Below are 22,941 nucleotides of genomic sequence, written 5' to 3' on the forward strand. Positions count from 1 at the left end.
TGGGGGGAGGATATTCATTGAACACTTGGGGAGCTCAGAGTCAGACTGGGGAGATGAACAGGGGAAAGGGTGCTTAGCCTGGACTTCGCAGGCCAGAATTTAGGGGCATTTCAGCTTGAGATCCAGCTTCCCATTTCACAGTTTAGCTCAGCAACACTCTTGGGAAATGCGTAGACAAAACCTTTTTAAAACCATAGAGAAACTACTCCCTCAGGGAGTCAGGACATGAGGTATATAATGTTTGACTATTCTGCTCTTGGTCCTGCAGTCTAGGTTTCAGATTCTGAACTCCTCGACATTCTTTGGAATCTTTTTATTTTTAATGGTATTTTTTAAGCTCTCACTACGTGCCAGGCACTGTATACTAAACGCTGGGGTAGTTGCAAAATAATCAGATTGGACACAGTCCACGCCCCATGTGGGGCTCACAGTAATAATCCCCATTTTACATTTGAGGTACCTGCTCCCCAGAGAAGTGAAATGACTTGGCCAAGGTCACACAGCTTACATAGTGGCAGAACCAAGATTAGAACCCATCATTTCCAAGACGTTCCCCATTGTTACATCCAGACCTCAAGTTTAAGCTTTACCTTCAACTTTCCCGTGATTGTGGAAAACCAGATACGTTTTTAACCAGAGCTCAAGGGGAATTTAATGGCTCGATAATCTCCGGGGTTGCTGATGAGCTTTGTTACCGGCATATGTGTTCAGATGTCAACACTTTTGCCTCTGTCAGATGGTTAAAAATGGAAACAGGTTTTTTCACTTTAAGAAAACACAGGCACCCAAATAAGGAGATTGGCTGAGGGATGAGGATTCATTCCTCCAGTGAACCCTGGCCAAATTGCTCCTTAGAAAGGCTGCATGAGAAGGATCGAAGAGGCCACCGGGGATTTGGGCAGCCTCCAAAACACCCCGAAAGGGTCTTTAGGAGCTTAAAACTATCTCCACCCGCTTGGAGGACTCACTTGCCGTCTGCATCTGGCCTTGTGCTTGGCCTCTGTCCGGCTTGGGGTCGGCTTTCTCCTTCTGTTTTAAGGCACCTTTTCCTCCTGCATTCTTTCACTGCTGAGCGGCACCCACCCAACCTCCCCCCACCATGGAAGCCATCAAGAAGAAGATGCAGATGCTGAAGCTGGATAAGGAGAATGCCATCGACAGAGCCGAACAGGCTGAGGCGGACAAGAAGGCAGCCGAGGACAAGTGCAAACAGGTGAGCGGGGTGGCTCTGGAGAAGCGATTCCGTCTGCGTTCCCAGATGGAGCCGGGATCACCTCTTACAAACCAGAAGTCCGAGAGAATATCTTATGGTGGGCGGCGCGGGGGAGAAATAGTCTAATCCCTCATCTACCGGGAATGTTGACCCAAATAGGTACCCCCCTAGAATAGCAGAAAGAACATCATAACCAGGTCTCCTGGATGTTAGCTCTGGCAATTATCAAATCCCGAACAGTCTACCGGGGAAAGAGTAGGCTGCCTCATCTATGACTTGCAACATACGTCCCTTGTATTTAGGTGTGTGTGCGAGCATGTATGTATGTCTTTGTCTGTCTGGTTGTATGACTGGCTATCTTACTCCTTTTTCTGAGACCTGCTAAAATAATAATAAGTTTGTGGCGTTTGTTAAGCTCTTACTATGTGCCAAGAACTGTAATGAGTGCTGGGGTAGATACACAATAATCAGGGCCCACATGGGGCTCACAGTCTAAGTAGGAGGAAGAACAGGGATTGATTGAATCCCCATTTAGCAGGTGAGGGAACTGAGGCCTAAAGAAGTGAAGGGGCTTGCCCAAGGTCACGCAGCAGACAAGTGACTTGGCCGGAATTAGACCCTAGGTCCTCTGACTCCCGGGTCTGTGCTCTTTCCGCTAGGCCAAGCTGCTGCTCTAAAAATGAAGTCATCAATCAATAGTATTTACTGAGCACTTTCTCTGTGCTGAGCACTGTTCTAAGCCCTTGGGTGGATGTAATAGATGTAGAAGACGTGATCTCCTCCCTTAAGGAGCTGACAATCTAACTGGGGAGACGGAGATACAACATACATCACAGATAGGAAGAAGAGATGCTTCAACAATAGCTTATTGGATGTAAATCAATAAGCTGAAGAATGCCAAAGTGCTTTCCTTTATTCCCTTTCCCAGTTTGACACTGGGACTAAAGTACTGCTGCTGGATATTCTCCCAAAGGGCAGTTGAAATTTGATTATGCGTCTCACCTTGCATTCATTCAATCGTATTTATTAAAGCACTTACTGCGTGCAGAGCACTGTACTAAGCCCTTGGGAAAGTACAGTACAGTAATAAACAGTGACATCCACTGCCCACAACCAGCTCACAGTCTAGAGGTGGGGAGACAGACATCCATGCAAATAAATTCAATTACAGATATATACGTAAGTGCTGTGGGGCTGGGGGTGGGTGGAAGAGCGAAGGGAACAAGTCAGAGCAATGAAGAAGGGAGTGGGAGATGAGGAAACGTGGGAAGTTTGGGAAGGCCTTTTGGAGATGTACCTTCAATAAGGCTTTGAAGAGGGAGAGAGTAATTGTAGTTCAATAGTCCAGTGCTGAATTTCCTCCTGCAACTTACTAGGAAGGGCATCCCTTGTGATATTATTATTGTAGTGGCTGATGATGATACCAGCGGGAATAGCTCGTCCAGTGCCTTTCCTCCAAGGAGCTTTGGATGCCTTCAGGTGCCCTCATGAGGGAGGTAGATGCCCCAGCTCTACCACATGTCTGCTGTGTGACCTTGGACAACTCACTTAACTTCTCTGTGCTTCGGTTTCCTCCTCTGTCAAATGGAGATTAAGACTTTGAGCCCCGTGTGAGACAGGGACTGTGTCCAACCTGATTAGCTTGTGTCCACCCCTGCGCTTAGTGCTTGGCACATAGAGCTTAACAAATGCCGCAATTATTATTATTAGTTATTTCCCTCACTTCCAGTGGCTTGTTGTTTTTATCTCGGGGTGATTATTAATTATAATGTGTACGATCAAAATGTTTACAATCATTATAGATGCTAGCTATATAGCAGGGAAGTATTGAATATCGGGAATATAACATAAAATGCATTTTAGAGGAAAAAAAGAAAATGAAAATTGACCAGAAAAGTGATGGAGGAAGCTCATCCAAGTGAAGAATAACTCAAAATGGAATATTCAATGGATTGAAATTGGCAAATTCCAAATGAGCACACACATCTTCTCTTTCATGGGGCTCTCCTGAAACTGACAAGGAAACACAATCCAGTAATAATAATAATAATAACAATAATAATGATGATGGTATTTGTTAAGTGCTTGCTATGTGCCAGGCACTATACTAAGCGCCGGGGTCTCTACAAGCTAAGCGGGTTGGACACAGTCCCTGTCCCACATGGCGCTCAGTCTTAATCCCCATTTCACAGGTGAGGTAAGTGAGGCACAGAGAAGTGAAGTGACTTGCCCAAGGTTACACATCAGACAAGTGGCAGAGCCAGGATTAGAACCCAGGTCCTTGTGACTTCCAGGCCCGTGCTCTATCCACTAGATCATGCTGCTTCCAGACTGTGAGTAAATAGGCGATTGCCAAAACCCACCCAACTTCCTGAGCCCAAGTCAGGTCCTCGTACAAGACAGGTTCAGTTGACAAAAGCATTCTACGCCTCTAAGAAAAGAAATTAATTCACGGGTAGAACATTTTCTTTCAAATCCAGCAGCCGCACAGGAATATTTGACAAAATCTGCCCAAATAAGGAAACTGAAGACTCTGACCTCACAGGGCAGGTAGCTAGACTGCATTCTTCAACTTCTTTGAAAACTGCAAGAGGGAAGAAAACCTGAGCCAAGCATCCTTAACCAATTCCAAAGAGGGCAAGCATGACTCACTCTCAGACGTTTAGACAAGAGCAGACAAGACTAAACCTCATTACAGACCAGCTCTTCCTGGGTTCGTGCTACTGTGTCATTACTATTTCAACAATTACTACAACGATGTAGCTCCGTATTGCTTATTATCCCTTACACTGATGGTCCCCGAAACCGTGACCAGAAGAATGCGTTCTCTTTATACTGACTAGGGTATTAATGGCGATTGAGTCCTTTCCGCAACAGTACTAATGTGACCCGTTACTGCAGGACAAACTTTTTAAATTCAGAGCTTCAGGATGCCCTCAAAGTATCGGTCGGGAAATTGGAGTCGGACTCATATCCTGAGAACACAGTGTAGGTGGGTGAGCCACTGCTGTCTCACCATCCCTGAAAGGAGAGAGGCTTTTAGTGTCTTCATCAGGAATAATGGTGCTGAAAATCTGAGGTCTTTGCCAGAATTCACCAAGGCATTGTGGATGCTATAAAGAAAACTTTTTTGACTGCGTCCACACTGCCCCTTCAGCCAATTTCCAGAGCCCATCTTTTCTGTCGGTTTTTGATGGGCCAATCTACCACATTTTTTCTTTTAATGGTCTCTCTGACAAGTTTACCACTGGGGAAAAAAGGGACGAAGACAAGGGCCACACCAGCCCAATCGAATGCCGAGTTTAGAAATTCAGTGTTTATCGGCTCCAGTGTAGGCATGATTTAATAATAATGTTGGTATTTGTTAATCGCTTACTATGTACAGAGCACTGTTCTAAGCGCTAGTGGAGATACAGGGTAATCAGGTTGTCCCGCGTGAGGCTCACTGTCTTAATCCCCATTTTTACAGATGAGGTAATTGAGGCACAGAGAAGTTAATTTAAGCGTGGAGCCTCCGGATTATGCCGCAATCGTAGAGAACCAAACAGGAACTACTTGTTCACTTAGGTGACTTTAGTGGCCATTTTTCTCTGCCACTCAGTACAGACCTGAGTTTCTCTAATATCTGAAATATGCAGGACTAAGAGACCCTAGGACACTTGGAACCCCATTTACCCAGAGATAACCAGCGTGGGGTAGAATGACACAATGGTTCCTGCTGCCGATAAGGTCTCAGAGATATCGTGTTCTCTGATGACAGATTGCCCCCATTCTCACTCCCAGCCGTATCGCAATCCATGTCCCTGGACCAAGAGGGATTGGTCAAGAGAGTGTGGATGACTCAGTGTGAACTATCACCACTATTGCAAAAAAACCCTTCTATCCCATGTTCTGCTGTCAGTCGGACATATCTTTTCCCCCTCTTAACCATTGGTATGGCAGCGATGTTCACCTGAATGGTAAGGGGCCAGAAAAGGTGAGCTCCTGCTTTTTCATGGACAAAGGTGGGGAGGGTACAAGCGATTCTCTCTAAGACACTCACTCCCGTGGATGCAGTCTCACCATTGGCAACATCTTCATTAAACATCTCAACTAGTATAACTTTTTTATGATATTTGTTAGGTGCTTCCTATGGGCCAGGCACTGTATTAAGGCTGGAGTAGATTCAAACTAATCAGATTGGATATGATCCACGTCTCACATGGGTATCACAGTCTTAATCCCCTCTTTACAAGATGAGGTAATTGAGGCACAGAGAAGTTAAGTGACTTGCCCAAGGTCACACAGCGGACAAGTGCCAGAGCTGGGATTAGAACCCAGGTCTTTCCGACCCCTAAACCTGTGGTCTTTCCACTGAACCACACTGCCTCCTATGGGGACAGCAAGATACAGGGTGTGAACTGGTATTCAAAATATCCCTACTAAAAATTTTTAGAGGCTTCATGTATTTTTAATGCTATGGCCAGGTCAGGTCTATAGGAGTACCCTTGGAAAGGTGTGTTTTTCACAGACTTTTCCTCCCTTCCCTTGCTATAACTTTGTTCACTTGTATATTCCACCCTCAGAGTTCTAAAATTAAAAAATAAAAATAAAAATCTGGGCTTGATGAAGTGCTTTAAAATCCCACAGCCACTCTGTCCAAACATTAATCTGACTTTGAACCTCTGGAAAAAGGTCACATTCAACACTTCCTACCCAATTTTCCTTTGTTTAGTGTTATGAGATCCTGTTTTAGAGTTTTTCCTGTTCTGACCTGGATCCTCACAAACAATGAAAATCTATAGAGTCCTATAAGGGTCAGGGTAGAACTCTTTGTTTGGATTGACTAAAATTCAAATGAGGCTCAAAGTTCTGAAGATCCAGCATAGCAGTCTGTTTACAACACCAAGCAATCACAGGTCTCAAACTTTGAGACGGCGAGAGTTTGCTTATCCAAAACTCTCAATCTTCTTTCTATGCAGAGAGCAATGCTAGACCAAATATAAAGTGACTCAACTTTTCATCTGCATCCACTTTACCTTTTCAAGACTGGGCATAAAGATTAGCCTTGCCTGGAGGTCTTTACACTTACTAAAATGATCAATCAGTCAATCAATCGGTAGCATTTATTGAGCGCTTACTGTGTGCGGAAAACTGCACTAAGCTCTTGGCAAAGTACAATACAGCAGAGTTAAGCAGACATGTTCCCTGCCCACACTGAGCTGACGATCTAGAGGATATACCCATCTGTGCTCTCTGACTGGTATAACTTTTTTATGATATTTGTTAAGTGCTTACTACGTGCCAGGCACTGTACTAATGCTGGAGTCGATTCAAACTAATCAGATTGGACATAATCCACGTCTCACGTGGGTATCACAGCCTTAATCCCCTCTTTACTAGATGAGGTAATTGAGGCACAGAGAAGTTAAGTGACTTGCCCAAGATCACAGAGCGGACAGGTGGCAGAGCTGGGATTAGAACCCAGGTCTTTCTGACTCCTAAACCTGTGGTCTTTCCACTGAACCACACTGCCTCCTATGAAGAGAGCAAGATACAGGCTGTGAACCGTGTCTACTACAGCTTTTAGAGGCTTCATGTATTTTTAATGCAATGGCCAGGCCAGGTCTATATGTTCCCTGCCCACGCTGAGCTTACAGTCTAGAGGATATACACCTCTGTGATCTCTGACTGGAGATAGCAAACCCCAGCCTCAGTCTGGTGACCTTGGCCAAGACACTGAACCTTAGTTTCCCCATCTGTGAATTGGGGATGCCGTTTGTTCTCTACCAAGGAAAATTTTCCAGGTAAATGAAATCACAGCTGGGAAGCTCTTCGAGAAACTTGGGTGCAAGATGTGGAAATAAAAAGAAGTATGATTTATTAGGAATATTAATCAGGAAGCATCAGGAGATGAGAAGAAACACTTTTACACTTGAACATGAACGCAGCTCATCTGAGTTATTTTAACACAACTGATCAAGGACCAGTTAAGTCACACATTTTCCAGAGTCCTGAACATTCATGGAAAAGAATAAGACCAAGGTGAGACGCAAGGTTTGATGACAGATGGGACAGGCGGTAGGCACAGCAGTTACTTTATCAGCAAAAAGCTAGCATGATAATGAAAATTCTTTCAAGCTGTTGATCATCAGACACACTTGCAAAGTGATATAAATAGACCCTCTGTATGATACAGTTTATTTTTATGGTACAGAGAACCTGTATCACAAGATGAAATGGAATAACTCTGTATCTTTGTCCATTTCTTACTTTGAACTCAACTTAGAGAAAAGGGACTGTCGTATTCATGAAACATAAAATCACCAACATATATTTATTGAGCACCCACAGAATATTTGGTACTGTAATAGGTGCTATGAACTGTACTAAAGCTCACTCTCCAGTCCCAGGCAGGCTAGCTGGATTTCCATTAAATCATCGGCTCTAATCGTATTTCAGTTTTGTGAATGATAAACTCGAAGGCATCTTGGTCTAGTGGAAAGGGCATGGGAACCAAAGGACTTCAGTTCTAATCCCAGTTCCACAACTGGCCTCCCGTGTGACCTTGAGTAAGTCATTTAACCGCTCAAGGTCTTCATCCGAAAATAGGGATGATACCTGTCTCTCCCGTCTCACTGGGTGTTGTGAGGATAAAATGAGAAAAGTAATGTGGAAGCACCAAGGATAAATAAAAGTGCTCTTCAAATTCAAGGTATTATTACTGACACAGAATTGAGATTCTTAGCAGTCTCATCAGGTTAATATTCTTGCTCAAGTTCTTACATTACCAGAATTTTATTTTCCTTTCTTCTGAAAAGTGCTGAATTACTTAGACTGTGAACCCTGGGTGGGACAGGGACTCTGTCCAACCTGATTAACATCTATCTACCCCAGGGCTTCGAATAGGGCTTGACACATAGTAAAGCGCTTAGAGAAGCAGCATGGCCTAGCAGATAGAACACCGGCCTGGGAGTCAGAGGACCTGGGTTCTAATCCCGGCTCAGCTGCTTGTCTGCTGGGTGACCTTGGGCAAGTCACTTCAACTCTCTGGGCCTCCATTACCTCATCTGTAAAATGGGGATTAAGGTTGTGAGCCCCATGTGGGATATGGACTGTGTCTGACCAGATATCTACCCCATTGCTTTGTACAGTGCCTGGAACATAGTAAGTGCTTAATTAATTAATTAATGTTGGTATTTGTTAAGCGCTTACTATGTGCAGAGCACTGTTCGAAGCGCTGGGGTAGATACAGGGTAATCAGGTTGTCCCACATGAGGCTCACAGTCTTAATCCCCATTTTATAGATGAGGCAACTGAGGCACCGAGAAGTTAAGTGACTTGCCCACAGTCACACAGCTGACAAGTGATAAATACCATTTTTAATAATAATAACAATAATAATAATAATATCAACTCATGGCCCAAAAGGTTCTCTCCTCTGGTAGTAGAGATAATCTGTGGGAGCTATGGGAGGAGAGACGGTGACATCCGCTCGGAGCTGCTCTGGACCAGATCTCACCCACCCAAGTGAAGATGATGATCTAAGGAATTCCCCAAAGTAGTCCATATCGAGTAGTCCATAACCACCGACACATAGGCCTGGAAGAATCTTTAGGAAGTCTTTAAATCCAGCTTCCAGATTCATAGTCTGAACATTTTAATGCAGCAAGGAGAGTACGATAGAATTAGTAGATAAGATCCCTCCCCTCAAGGAGCTAGCGATTGAGCAGGAAAACAGTTCAACGTTTTTGCGCCATCTGAGCATTTGTGTACTCACAACCTCTCGTAGCATATGTGTACATATTCTTACATGCCCTATTACTTAAGCTGAACAAATCTCCTTTTCTTTTTTCTTCCTACTTGTAAATTATTTTAGTATCTGTCTCTCCTGACAGATGCTAAGCTCCTTGAGGGCGTGTCTATTAACTATTGTACTCTCCCAAGGACTTAATACAGTGCTCTGTACATAGTGACACTCAATAATCAATTAATTGATAGTATTAATGAAGTGCTTACTCTGCGCAGAACACTGCATTAAGTGCTTGGGAGAGCACAATAGAGTTAGTAAACACGATCCCAGCTCTCAAAGCGCTTACAATCCGGTGGGGGAGACAGACATTAAAATAAATTACAGGTAAGGGGAAGCAACAATCAATCAATCCTATTTATTGAGCGCTTACTGTGTGTGCTTGGGAGAGTACAATATAACAGACTTGGTGGACACATTCCCTGCCCACAAGGAGCTTACAGGCTAGAGAAGGAGACAGGCATTAATATAAATAAATAAATTACAGATATGTATATAAATGCCGAGGGGCTGAGGGAGGGATGCATTAAGGGTGCAAATCCAAGAGCAAGGGTAATGCAGAAGGGAGTGGGAGAAGAAGAAATGAGGGTTTAGCAGGGGAAGGACTCACAGAGGAGGTGTGATTTTAATAAGGCTTTGAAGGTGAAAGTGATTGTCTGTCGGATATGAAGGGGAGGGTGTTCCAGGCCAGAAGCAGGATGTGGGCAAGAAGTGAAATAGATGAGATGGAGATACATTGAGTAGGTTGGCATTAGAGGAGTGAAGTGGAGGGGCTGGATTGTATAGCTTAAAGATATGTACATAAGAAAGAACCGACAGGATTTGGTGATTGACTGAATAAAAGGGTTGAAAAAGAGAGGGGAGTCAAGGAAAATGCCATGGTTGTGGACTTGAGAGATGGGGGAGTCTATTGACCGACTGATAATTTGCAGCTAGAAAGAAGAAGGAAAGGGGATACAAAGGTGCGTGCTTAATAATAATAATAATAATGTTGGTATTTGTTAAGCACTTACTATGTGCAGAGCACTGTTCTAAGCACTGGGGGAGATACAGGGTAATCAGGTTGTCCCATATGAGGCTCACAGTCTTAATCCCCATTTTACAGATGAGGTAACTGAGGCACAGAGAAGTTAAGTGACTTGCCCACAGTCACACAGCTGACAGGTGGCAGAGCCGGGATAATAATAATGGTGGTATTTGTTAAGCGCTTACTATGTGCCGAGCACTGTTCTAAGCGCTGGGGTAGACATAGGGGAATCAGGTTGTCCCTTGTGGGGCTCACAGTCTTAATCCCCATTTTACAGATGAGGGAACTGAGGCACAGAGAAGTTAAGTGACTTGCCCACAGTCACACAGCCGACAAGTGGCAGAGCTGGGATTCGAACTCATGAGCCCTGACTCCAAAGCCCATGCTCTTTCCACTGAGCCACGCTGCTTCTCTTAACTAATAGGGTACATTCAAAAGTGTTATAGATGGATCCACCCTTTCCTGCCCACCCAAACTGCTATCACCCTAGTACGAGCTCGAGTTTGCCTCAGTTAGACTTTCGCATTCGCCTCTTTGCTGGTCACTTCTCCACCCTCTCCCTGCTCCAATCCATACTATGTACTGCTTCCCAGGTCACCCGGAAGCAGCGTGGCTTAGTGGAAAGAGGCTGGGCTTGGGAGTCAGAGGACGTGGGTTCTAATCCCGACTTCACCTTTTATCAGTTGTGTGACTTTGGGCACGTCACTTCACTTCTCTGTGCCTCAGTTACCTCATCTGTAAAATAGGGATTAAAAGTGTGAGCCCCACGTGGGACAACCTGATTACCTCGTATCTACCCCAGCACTGAGAACAGTGCTTGGCACATAGTAAGCGCTTAACAAATACCATCATTACTATTATTATCAATCAATTGTATTTATTGAACAGTTACTCTGTGCAGCACACTATATTAAGCACTTGGGAAAGTACAATGCCATAGAATTGGCAGATGTGATCCCTGCCCACAAGAAGCTTACAGGCTAGCGACCAATCATCTTCTTCAAGACCCACATCTCTCCTCTCCTCAAAACTCTCCCCTGACTTTCCGTGTCTCATCGCATAAAATAAAAACACCTCACAATCGGCTTCAAGGCTCTCTGCCACCTGGACCCACCGTACCTCTCTGCTCTCTCCACCTGTTATTCTCCAACTTGCTGTCTTCGTTCCTCTCCAGCTTCTATCTCGATTCCCCTGCCTCTTTCCCCTTGCTTACACTCTCCCCCTCAGTATGGAACTCTCTCCCTCCTCACAACAGATGGATCCCAGCTCCCTCCACATCCAAATCCCTCTTAAAATCCCACCTCCTCCAACAAACTTTCTCCAATTAATTTCCCAGCACTCTGAGCCGTATCATCCCTTCAGACAACTCAAACACTTAAGAACTGATTTATACTTTCCTCCTTATTATGGTATTTGTTAAGCACTTACTATATGCCAAGCACTGTACTAAACGCTGGGGTAGATACAAGACAGTCAGGTCCCAAAAAGAGCTCACAGTCTAAGTAGGATGGAGCACTTTTCCTATCCTGCCTTGATTACTGTAACAGCCTCCTGGCTGACCTCCCTGCCTCCTGTCTCTCCCCACTCCAGTCCATACTTCACTCTGCTGCCCGGATCATTTCTTTACAAAAATGTTCAGTCCATGTTTCCCCACTCCTCAAGAACCTCCAGTGGTTGCCCATCCACCTCCGCGTCAAACAGAAACTCCTTAGCGTCGGCTTTAAAGCACTCAATCAAACCGAAACTCCTTAGCGTTGGCTTTAAAGCACTCAATCGCCTTGCCCTTTCCTACCTCACCTCACTACTCTCCTACTACAACCGAGCCCATACACTTCGCTCCTGTAATGCCAATCTACTCACTGTACCTCAATCTAGACTCTCTCGCCACCGACCCCCTGCTCACATCCTACCTCTGGCCTAGCACATCCTCCTTCTTTGTATCCTATAGACAATAATTCTCCTCCACCTCTAAGCCTTATCGAAGGCAAATCTCCTCCAAGAGGCCTCCCTGACTAAGCCCTCTTTTCCTTTTCTTCGATTCCCTTCTGCCTCACCCTGACTTGCTCCCTTTATTCACCTCCCCTTCCAGCCCCACAGCACTTACGTACATATCCGTAATTTATTTATTCATATTAATCTCTTTCTCCCCCTCTAGACTTTAAGCTTATTGCGGGTGGGAATGTGTCTGTTATATTGTACTCTCCCATGTGCTTAGTACAGCACTTGGTACACAGTAGGTGCTCAGTAAATATGATCGCTTGACTGAGAATGGATATTGAATCCCCATTTTGCAGATGAGGGAACTGAGGCCCAGAGAAATTAAAGGACTTGCGTAAGACCACACAGCAGGCAAGTGGCAGAATTGGAATTAGAACCCAGGGCCTCTGACTCCCAGGCCTGTGCTCTTTCCACTTGGTCATGCTCCTTTTTTGTTATTATTGGTATTTGTTAAGCACTTACTATGTGCCAAGCAGCGTATTAAGTGTTGGGGTAGATGCAAGATAATTAGGTTGGACACCGTCCATGACCCATGTGGGGCTCACAGTCTTAATCCCCATTTTACAGATGAGGGAACTGAGGCACAGAGAAGAGGAGTGACTTGCCCAAGGTCACACAGCAGACAAGTGGTGGAACTGGTATTAGAACACGTCCTTCGGACTCCCAGGCCCAGGCTCTATCCATTAGGCCATGCTACTTACCAGATTCATGCTAATGTATATGTGCCTATTCAATTTATCACGACCACTCTAGCTGAAAATATTTTTTTGCCCATCTCCTCACTTAGAGTGGAAGCTCTAACTGAGAAGCAGGGTTGCCTAGTGGAAAGTTTTCAGGCCTGGGAGTCAGAGGACGTGGGTTCTAATCCCAGCTGCTCTGGCTCTTGTCTGCCCCGAAGGTCACTTCACTTCTCTGTCCCTCAATAATAATAATAATAATAATGTTGGTATTTGTTAAGCGCTTACTATGTGCCGAGCACTCTTCTAAGCGCTGGGGTAGACACAGGGGAATCAGGTTGTCCCACATGGGCCTCACAGTCTTAATCCCCATTTTACAGATGAGGTAACTGAGGCACAGAGAAGTTAAGTGACCTGTCCACAGTCACACAGCTGACAAGTGGCAGAGCCAGGATTTGAACCCATGACCTCTGACTCCAAAGCCCGTGCTCTTTCCCCTGAGCCACGCTGCTTCTCCAATTACCTCATCTGTAAAATGGGGATTAAGACTTTGAGCCTCATGGGGGACATGGACTGGGTCCAATCTGATTATCTCGTATCTACCCAGTGCTTAGTTTGATGCCTGGCACGAGGTAGAGTAGTAGTAATAAATACCATTTCTCCTGGAAACATTATGCAACCTCGACCTCACTGGCACTGCCCTCTCCTGGTTCTCCTCCTGTCTCTCTGGCCGCTCATTCTCAATCTCTTTGGCAGGCTGCTCCTCTGCCTCCTACCCCCTAACCGTGGGGGTCCCTCAAGGTTCATTTCTGAGTCCCCTTCTTTTTTCCATCTACACCCACTCCCTTGGAGAACTCATGTGCTCTCATGGCTTCAACTACCACCTCTGTGCGAATGATTCCCAAATCCATTCATTCATTCCTACTTATTTATTTCTGTACTAATCCGCATCTTAGAAGCAGCGTGGCTCAGTGGAAAGAGCCCGGGCTTGGGAGTCAGAGGTCATGGGTTCTAATCCAGGCTCTGCTGCTTCCCAGCTGTGTGACTTTGGGCAACTCACTTAACTTCTCTGGGCCTCAGTTACCGCGACTGTAAAATGGGGATGAAGACTGTGAGCCCCACGTGGGACAACCTGATCACCTTGTATCCCCCCCAGTGCTTAGAACAGTGCTTTGCACATAGTAAGCGCTTAATAAATACCAACATTATTAGTATCTCCAGCCCTTATCTCTCTCCCTCTCTGCAGTCTCTTCCTCCTGCCTTCAAGACATCTCTACTTGGACGTCCTCCTGTCACCTCAAACATAACGCGTCTAAAACAGAACTTCTTATCTTCCCACCCAAACCCTGTCCTCCCCTTGACCTTCCCATGACTGTAGATCACACCACTATCCTTCCTGTCCCCCAAGTCCGTAACCTTGGCATTAATCTCCATTCATCTCTCTCATTCAACCGCATATTCAATCTGTCACTAAATCCTGTCGGTTCAACCTTCACAACAGCGTTAAAATCCGCACTTTCCTCTCCATCCGAACTGCTATCGAGTTAATCCAATCACTTCTCAGCGTGGCTCAGTGGAAAGAGCCCGGGCTTGGGAGTCAGAGGTCATGGGTTCGAATCCCGGCTCTGCCACTTGTCAGCTGGGTGACTGTGGGCAAGTCACTTAACTTCTCTATGCCCCAGTTACCGCATCTGTAAAATGGGGATTAACTGTGAGCCTCACGTGGGACAACCTGCTTACCCTGTATCTACCCCAGCGCTTAGATCAGTGCTCTGCACATAGTAAGCACTTAAATACCAACATTATTATTATTATTATTCTCCTATCCCACCTTGATTATTCTATTGGCTTCCTTGCTGACCTCCCAACCTCCTGTCTCTCCCCACTCCAGTCCATACTCTGCTCCTCTAATACTAACCTTCTCACTGTACTAGATCTCGTCTATCTTGTAGCCTGCTTCTCGCCCATGTTCTGCCTCTGGCCTGGAACGTCCTCCCTCCTCATACCCGACAATTACTCTCCCCTCCTTCAAAGCCTTACTGAACGCCCATCTCCTCCAAGAGGCCTTCCCTGAGCCCTCTTTCCTTTTCGTCAACTTCCATCTGCGTCACCCTGACTTGCTCCCTTTATTCATCTCCCCTCCCAGCCCCACAGCCCTTATGTACATATATGTAATTTATTTATATCAACATCTGTCTCCCCCCGCTAGACTGTAAGCTCGTTGTGGGAGGGAATGTGTCTGTTATATTGCTATATTGTATTCTCCCAAGTGCTTAGTATATTGTTCTGCACACATTAAGCACTCAATAAGTACAATTGACTTATTGACCATTTAAAAAAAAGATGATTTCAGCTTTATTGTAAATCAGAGAGAACGTTATCCCAGCTACATGCAAAATTGATTTGGAATTTTCTCAGAAAACCATGTTCTTCACAGTATTTAATGGTGAGTTTACAGAAATAGATTGAAGGCCAATGATCAAGGATGGGAGCAGTGTGACCTAGTGGAAAGCTCATGAGTTTGGGAGTCGGGGACCTGGGTTCTAATTCTGGCTCTGCCGCTTAATAATGATAATGATGGTATTTGTTAAGCACTTACTATGCGTCAGGCACTGTACCAAGAGCTGGGGTGGATAAAGGCCAATCGAGTCAGATACTGTCCCTGACCCACGTGGGGCTCACAGTTTTAATCCCCATTTTACAGATGAGGTAAGTGAGGCACAGAGAAGTGAAGTGATTTGCCCAAAGTCACACAGCAGACAAGTTCATTCATTCAATAGTATTTATTGAGCACTTACTATGTGCAGAGCACTGTACTAAGCGCTTGGAATGAACAAGTCGGCAACAGATAGAGACAGTCCCTGCCGTTTGACGGGCTTACAGTGGCAGAGGGGGTTTAGAACCCAGGTCCTCTGACTCCCAGGCTCGACCTCTATCCACTACGCGATGCTGCTGCCTGTCGCGTAACCCTGGGCAAGTCGCCAAATTGTTGCCCAATTGTACATTCCAAGTGCTTAGTACAGTGCTCTGCACATAGTAAGCACTCAATAAATACTATTGAATGAATTGAATCAAGTCACTTCACTTCTCTGTGCTCCAGTTTTCTCATCTGTAAAATGGGGATTCAATACCTGTTCTCCCTCCTACCTAGACTGAGAGCCCCATTTGGGACAGGGACTGTGTCCAGCTTAGTTTACTCGTATCTACCCCAGTGCTTAGAACACCACTTGACAGTTAAGTGCTTACGAAATATGGTGATGATGAATCAGTGTGGCTTGGTGGAAAGAGCACGGGCTTGGGAGTCAGAGGACATGGGTTCTAATCCCGACTCCGCCACTTTCTGCTGTGTGACCTTGGGCGAGTCTCTTGACTTCTCTGTGCCTCAGTTACCTCGTCTGGAAAATGGGGATTAAAACCGTGAGCCCCCCGTGGGACAACCTGATTACCTTGTATCTATCCCAGCGCTTGGAACAGTGCTCGGCACATAGTAAACTCTTCACAAATACCATGATGATGAGGATGATGATGATTATCAACAAGCAAGAGGTGCTTGTAGAAAAGGGGCAAATTGGATTGGTTGACCATTAAAAATGGAGCCCCAGGAGAATCGTTTTAAGGAAACACCATGACACACCATCTGTTAATAATGCCAAAGGTATCACTGCACTAAAAGACACTGCTTCTTGCTGACCAAAAAATAAATAAATAAAGCTTAGCAAACTTTCTTTCCCTCTGAATGAACCAGGTGGAGGAGGAGCTGATAACGCTGCAGAAGAAGCTGAAAGCGACTGAAGACGAGCTGGATAAATACTCAGAGGACCTGAAAGATGCTCAAGAGAAACTGGAAGAGACGGAGAAGAAAGCCACTGACGTACGTACACTGCCAACTTCCCGGGTGGCCGGAACCCCGGGGATATTCCATTCCAGAGACTCTCTGATAACATATCCGTGTCCCAAATCTGGACTTTATCCTCCTTGGTAGGGGCAGACAGGAATCTCGTGTCCACCGTTCACCCCGGAGAGGGGTGTGAGGTTTTCGGGCCTGGCCCTAGGTCACCCCGTTACTGCCCCGACCTCAATAGGCAGGCTCGCACAGTGGAAGAGGGGGGTTCACTCGGCTCGCTGTGGGCAGGGATCGTGGCTACCCACTCTGTTGGACTGTCCACTCCCTGGCGCGTGGTACAGTGCCCAGCACAGGGTAAGTGCTCAATAATAAGAGAAGCAGCGTGGCTCAGTGGAAAGAGCCCGGGCTTGGGAGCCAGAAGTCATGGGGTCGAATCCCGGCTCTGCCCCTTGTTGGCTCTGTGACCTGGGGCAAGTCACTTCACTTCTCTGGGCCTCGGTGACCTCATCTGTAAAATGTAGACTGTGAGCCCCACGTGGGACCACCTGATGACCCTGTATCTCCCCCAGCACTTAGAACAGTGCTCTGCACATAGTAAGCGCTTAACAGATACCAACATCATTATTATTATTAACAATTCCCGGGAATCGATCGATCGACTGAGTCTCCAGGCTCCGTAAAGAGGCCCCGCACTTCCCCGGGCCGCTTGCCCGCGGGCGGGGCCGGCGGGGAAGGAGGAGTCCCGCTCCCGCTTTCTCCAAATAAGTCCCGAAAAGGGGCATTTTCCAGGCGGTGGCGGCCAGAGGTGCGACGTCACTGGCCCTCCCTTAACTGGGCTGACGTCACCGACCTCCAGCTGCGGTGACCTAATCTCCCATTGAAAATCGGGGGGCCGGGAAGAGGGGGGGAGGGAGGAGGCGAAGGGGGAGGGCCGGCGGGAGCGGGGCGGGGAAGAGGCGGGAGCTCCGGGATCGGGGACCAGGGAGCGGGGCGGCGGCTCCTTTCCCAGTCCAAACCGGCAGCGCCAGTCCCGCCAGGGCCAGCCATCCCCGAAGTCTCGCGCCCCGCGCCCCCACATCCCAGTCCCCATGGCCGGGCTCAATTCCCTGGAAGCGGTGAAAAGGAAAATCCAGGCGCTGCAGCAGCAGGCGGATGAGGCGGAGGACCGAGCCCAGAGCCTGCAGCGGGAGCTGGACAGCGAGCGAGAGCAGCGGGAGAAAGTGAGATAGCACCCCCGACCCCCCGACACACACACCCATCCTGCCCTCCTTTGCCCCCCTCCACTCGCTTTTCTCTTTTCCCCTCTCTCCCTCTTTGCCCCTCTTTTTCTCCCGCCTCTTCTCTTTGGCTCTCCTTTCTCTTCCCCTCTCCTCCATTCTTCCTCTGCCCCTCCTTCTCTTCCTGTCTCTGCCTCTCTACTCCCTCACTTTTCCACTCTCCCCCCCGCCCCACTACCTCTTTTCCTTCTCCTTTTCGCCGGTTTTTTTCACTGCCTCGCTTTCTTTCTTTTCTTCCTCTTCTCTTTCTCTCGCTTTCTTTTTCTTTCTGTTATATTGTACTCAGCCAAGCGGTTAGTTCAATGCTCTGCATACAGTGAGCGCTCGACAAATATTTTCTTTTTCTTTCCCTCTTTCTTTCCTTCCTCCTTTCGTTTTCTTTCCTTTCTTTCTCTCGTTTTCTTTCTTTCTCTCTTTTGCTTTCTCTACTTTTTTTTCTTTCCTCATCTTATTCCCTTTCCATTTTCGTGGTTTCCTCTTTCTCCCTCGTTTTCTCTCCCTCCGGGCCCCCCCACCCCCCGCCCTCTTTCATTCCATACTTCCCCTCCCTTCCCTCTCCTCCTCTTTCCCGCTCTCTCCTCCCGCCTTCTCTCTCCCCTCCCGCCCCCTCCCCCCCCCCCCCCCCCCCCCCGCCCTGAAGGTCGGAGATGTTTCTGCTTGGAGCCCGCACTTCAAGACTAGGGACATCAGCCACGCAGACCACATTGCTTCTTCGGTAGCTTTAGTTTCGCCTCTCTTGTCCCTTCTTCTGCCCGTATCCAGGATCCCTCAGCTCGGAGCACTCCAGCAGTTTTAACCTTAAAGCCGAGATGATTCATCTGAATACCCCCCCCTCTGGGCTGGGCCCCCCCGAGAACGACTCCCCCCTCAACTGGTCTTCGCGCCTTTGAGGGGAGGGATTAACTGGCCGCTTCCAGAACAAGAACCGGGGAGGGTGGTTGCCACCTGGCCTGGAAACTGCTCGCAGTGGGTCTGACGGAGGGGCCTACCTCCAGAGGGATACCTGTCCAAAGACAGGTGGACTGGGAAGTCTGGGGAATGGGCTTCTCAGCTGAGGCCTAGCAGAGTTCCAGAAAAAAGCTCTTGGGTTACACCCCCACATTCGACTTCCCAAATTCAGTAGTGTCATCTTCGAACCACATCCTAACGACTGGTATAAAACCGCTCCGGCACAAGAAAACAAGTACAAGGTATCGTCTGATGCCCCCACCCCACCCCCAAACCCCACCCCTCCCCTACCCTTGACCACTTTGGTGAAACTCCCGCCCTACATCGAGGAAAGGTGATGGAGCAGCTGGGAAATGCCACCCCACCTCCCCCCTCCTTTCCTTTACCACCCATTGGGACAGGAAACGGTATCCTCCAGGGTTTGTCAGGCAGCACAGGAAGTGGGGCAGATGACTCAGATGGAATGGCCCGCTGCCCATCGAGTCAGGCCTGAGCTGATCTAGAACTCAGGCCTGAGTTGCTTCGATGAAACCCCCTGTCTCTGCAGGGTGGATTTCTTTCAACTTGGTTTTTTCCTTGTCCGATTCTGCCCCGACTGATCTCAACGATGGAGAAATCCCAATGTCTCTTTGTTGGCCATGATGCTGGGGGTTAGAAATAATTGATTTTGAAAGTCTTTGAAAAAGCCAATCACTCCTGAAGGAATTCACGCAAGTTGAGTTACTTTGATCACTTGTCCTTGATCACATGTAGGGTTTTGGAAGGAATTTATTCGTTTGTTTGTTTGTTTGTTCAGCTCAGACCCTTTCTTCTACCACTCCCCTTAAGAGCATCACCTATTGCTTTGGGCTGCTTTCTTTTTGGCCTCTTTAGCCCTCTGTTCCTGTATTTTCACAGCTTCCTGCTGGTTTGCACCATCTGCCGCCTCCTGAGCTAATTCAGAAGTTCCTCTAACTCTAGGAATTGTTACAACTGTCCGGGACCCAAAATTTAAATTGGCTGATGTTTCCGAACTGCCTGCAATGCCACTGGTCTTCATTTTCCCATTTTAGTCCATGTCAAAATGCCTGTTTCGTGTATTTCTGACCATTTCCTCAAGAAGACACAGGAACCCAAAGACTAATATATGGCTCGAAATAAAAGTTCAGATCAAAGGAAATACTTTGAGGTCTGAAAAACACTAGTGGTAGGGAGGTCTTTTCTGCCCTTGTTTTCATATAGCTGAAAGCCGTGAATATGAGCGATGCTATTTGGATTGGGAGATAGGCAATGTGCAATTACATTGTTTCTTTACAGTTCATTCAATCATATTTATTGAGCATTCACCGTGTGCAGAGCACCATACTAAGCGCTTTTCTAATCAATGGTATTTATTGAGTGCTTACTGTGTGCAGAGCACTGTACTAAGCACTTAATAACGAGGAAGGGAAAAAGGAATAAATTTCCAGACTTTGTTCAAGAGTTCAAACTTGGGCCCAAACTGGCAAAAGCCTTCAGTAATGTTGAGGCTATGCTATTTCCACTCTTTTAAGGACTCTAGACACTTGGAAACATTCTTTGTTACTGAACCAATAGGTCCCTTGGACTCTGACACAGACAATGTTCCTAAATTTCCAGAATCCTGTTTGCCTTGTCATAGTACGGTCATGATCTCACAGCAAGCCCTCTTTCTGAAGAATTACTTACTTTTGCTTAAAATGTACCTAACTGAAAGCCAATGTACAGGAATTTGAGGTTCCAACTCAAAGGAAATACATTTTTAGGCAGTCTGCTAATATTTTAAAAATTCATTTAAAACTTTTAGCCTGACTGAGGCTGATTTTTGTGAAAAATAGCAGTAAAAAACTACTGGTATTTGCAGAGAAAGCTGTTTGATCTAAGGGTTTTATAGACTCTGCTGACTCCAGGCTCTGGATTCAAACAGCTGGTTTCACTTAGATTTTTGTGTGATTAGCCAGCATCTTCTGTGACTCTACCACATGTATCTAGTGAGTCTGTTTTACCTTATAAGGAAAATCCTTTGTAGAATGAAGAAAGCTTTGATTTCAGGAAGAGGTGGAGCCAAAAAAAAAAAATGACTAGCCCTTAACTAGCAGTTTTTCCCCAGCCCTCCTTACCTATCTTTAGGCAATTTCTAAAATGCTGTTTATTGGAAAGTATTTAAAATGCAGAGGTTGGCTTGCCTTGTATCAGATCTTCCTTTCTTAGGGATTTCTGTTCTTTATTCGGCTAGTGAGTTAAGCACACAACATACTGACTGATTGATTTTTGGGGGGGAGGGGGCTAAGAAACTGCTTCAATTGCTTTAGAATGATGAAAGGAGTTCTAGTTTGTGTAGACTAAAAAAGTTCATCTCCCAATTCCCACAGTTGGCATTTCCAAAAGTAGCTGATCATCTGTTTCAATGAAACATAGCACCACTAGTCATAGATTGTAGAAAATTGGGTTCCCAAAGAGCTATTTGATGATTTTGTTTATAGCTCTCTCAGATTAGGGTAATTCTTGGCTAAGTAACCACCAACTGGCTTGACAGGTTTGAAGTGATTAGAGGTTTCACTGCTTACTTTGAGAGGTCACTGTATAGTCAATCGATGGCATTTATAGAGCGCTTACTATGTGCAGAGCACTCTACTTAGTGCTCGGGAGAGTCCAAAACAACAGTTAGGAGACACATTCCCTGCCTACAATGAGCTTACAGTCTTAGGAAAGGTATCTTGACAGGCTGTATTTTTCAATAACAAGCTCATCCTGCTACAACCAAGCTGTATTGCCTGAATGGTCCTCTTCCCTTTGACTTTTACATCATCCCAAAGACTTGTCCTGAAGTTTCTAATATCTTACATGACTTTACTGAGTCTCGAGTAAAATTATTCACATGCCATCTTTCCGTTTTAGCCATATGGTTCAGTCCTCTTTCCCCTTTAGTAACATCTGTTGGTCTTCCCTAAATTGCTGCAAGTTTTTGATTAATAAGGTGACCAAAACCATGTGTTTACAATACTGCAGACTCAGTAGTGTCAAACAGAGGAACTGTAATTCTGAATCCAAAAGGACTGAGCCCTTCGTGGGACAGGGACTATGGTGACAGAATAATAGTAATAAAAATAATAATAATATGTGATAAGCACTTACTAAATACCAAACACTGTGCTAAGTCCTGGGGTAGATCTAGGATAATCAGATCAGACACAAGTCCCTGGCCCCCATGGATTCAGTGAGTCTCAGCTCTGCCACTTGTCTGCCGTGTGACCTTGGGCAAGCCACTTCAACTTCTCTGTGCCTCAGTTCTCTCATCTGTAAAGTGGGGATTCACTACCTATTTAACCTCCCACTTAGACTGCGAGTCCCATGGGGGACAGGGACTGAGTCTAACTTCATTATCTTGTATCTATGCCAGTGATTAGTATAGCACTTATGAAATACCCTATCATTATTAATTAGACTGTCAGCCCCATGTAGGACAGGGAGTCTATCCTTTTTATCTTATATCTACCCTAGTGCTTAGCAGTGTTTGGCACGTAGCCAGCACTTAATATTATTATTATTATCAGTAGCTTTCTACCTGTGCTGTCACATTTATCCTTTTTAAAATTTGTTACCTTTTGCATTGCCAGCTCACAGGCAAATCAGGGGATATTTTAAAAACCTCAAACATAAAATTACATTGTTACATTCTGAAGAGGAAGTTGGACTGGAGAAAATGGAATTTATGAGCCTTGCAATAAGATACTTCCAGTCAGCAAAAGCAATGAGCAATCTTCCGTAGAACCCAATTAGGTCAAAAGGATTTTTCCCTAGTAGCAGAAAGCTGAATTTAGGTAGGAACCCCACAATATGACCTGTAATGATTATTAATTGCAGTGTTTCATTTTTCTAGAAAAAAGTTTTGAAAAACCTTACCTTAGGCATTTGGACGCATAACCCTAGGAAACGGGCAACAAGTAATACTGGAATATTATTATATTAATGGGAATATAATACTGGAAAAATTCTAGCACTAGATAAGTTTAAAAACCATTATTGTTCAACTGTCTTTCGTCAGAACCTCCTACCTGCCAACGCAATAGTTCATTCTCCCTTCCCTAACCATAATTCGAGGGTGAATTTTTTCTTCCTTGAAGATTACATGTTCTGATGGGAAAGAGTGCATACTCAAGTGATTAAAATG

The 22,941-nt window shown here is 45.8% G+C and overlaps 1 protein-coding gene across 4 annotated transcripts in view; it reads left to right on the plus strand.

Annotated features, from left to right (window-relative positions):
- The first annotated feature begins 906 nt into the window (after positions 1-906).
- TPM4 (tropomyosin 4) overlaps positions 907-22,941 on the plus strand; it is a 35,099-nt gene continuing 13,064 nt past the window's right edge. Inside the window, exons 1-2 of one of the 4 annotated variants that reach the window (XM_029050510.2) lie at positions 907-1,213; positions 16,450-16,575. In XM_029050510.2, coding sequence (XP_028906343.1) covers positions 1,100-1,213; positions 16,450-16,575 — 240 coding nt within the window. In that variant the 5' untranslated portion in view covers positions 907-1,099. Of the gene's footprint in view, positions 1,214-16,449; positions 16,576-17,537; positions 17,769-22,941 lie in introns of those variants that run through there. The other 3 variants (XM_029050509.2, XM_029050512.2, XM_029050511.2) reach the window with 3 other exon arrangements.

Source organism: Ornithorhynchus anatinus, chromosome X1 (genome assembly GCF_004115215.2).
Source record: "Ornithorhynchus anatinus isolate Pmale09 chromosome X1, mOrnAna1.pri.v4, whole genome shotgun sequence".
In the NCBI taxonomy this organism is placed as follows: domain Eukaryota; kingdom Metazoa; phylum Chordata; class Mammalia; order Monotremata; family Ornithorhynchidae; genus Ornithorhynchus; species Ornithorhynchus anatinus.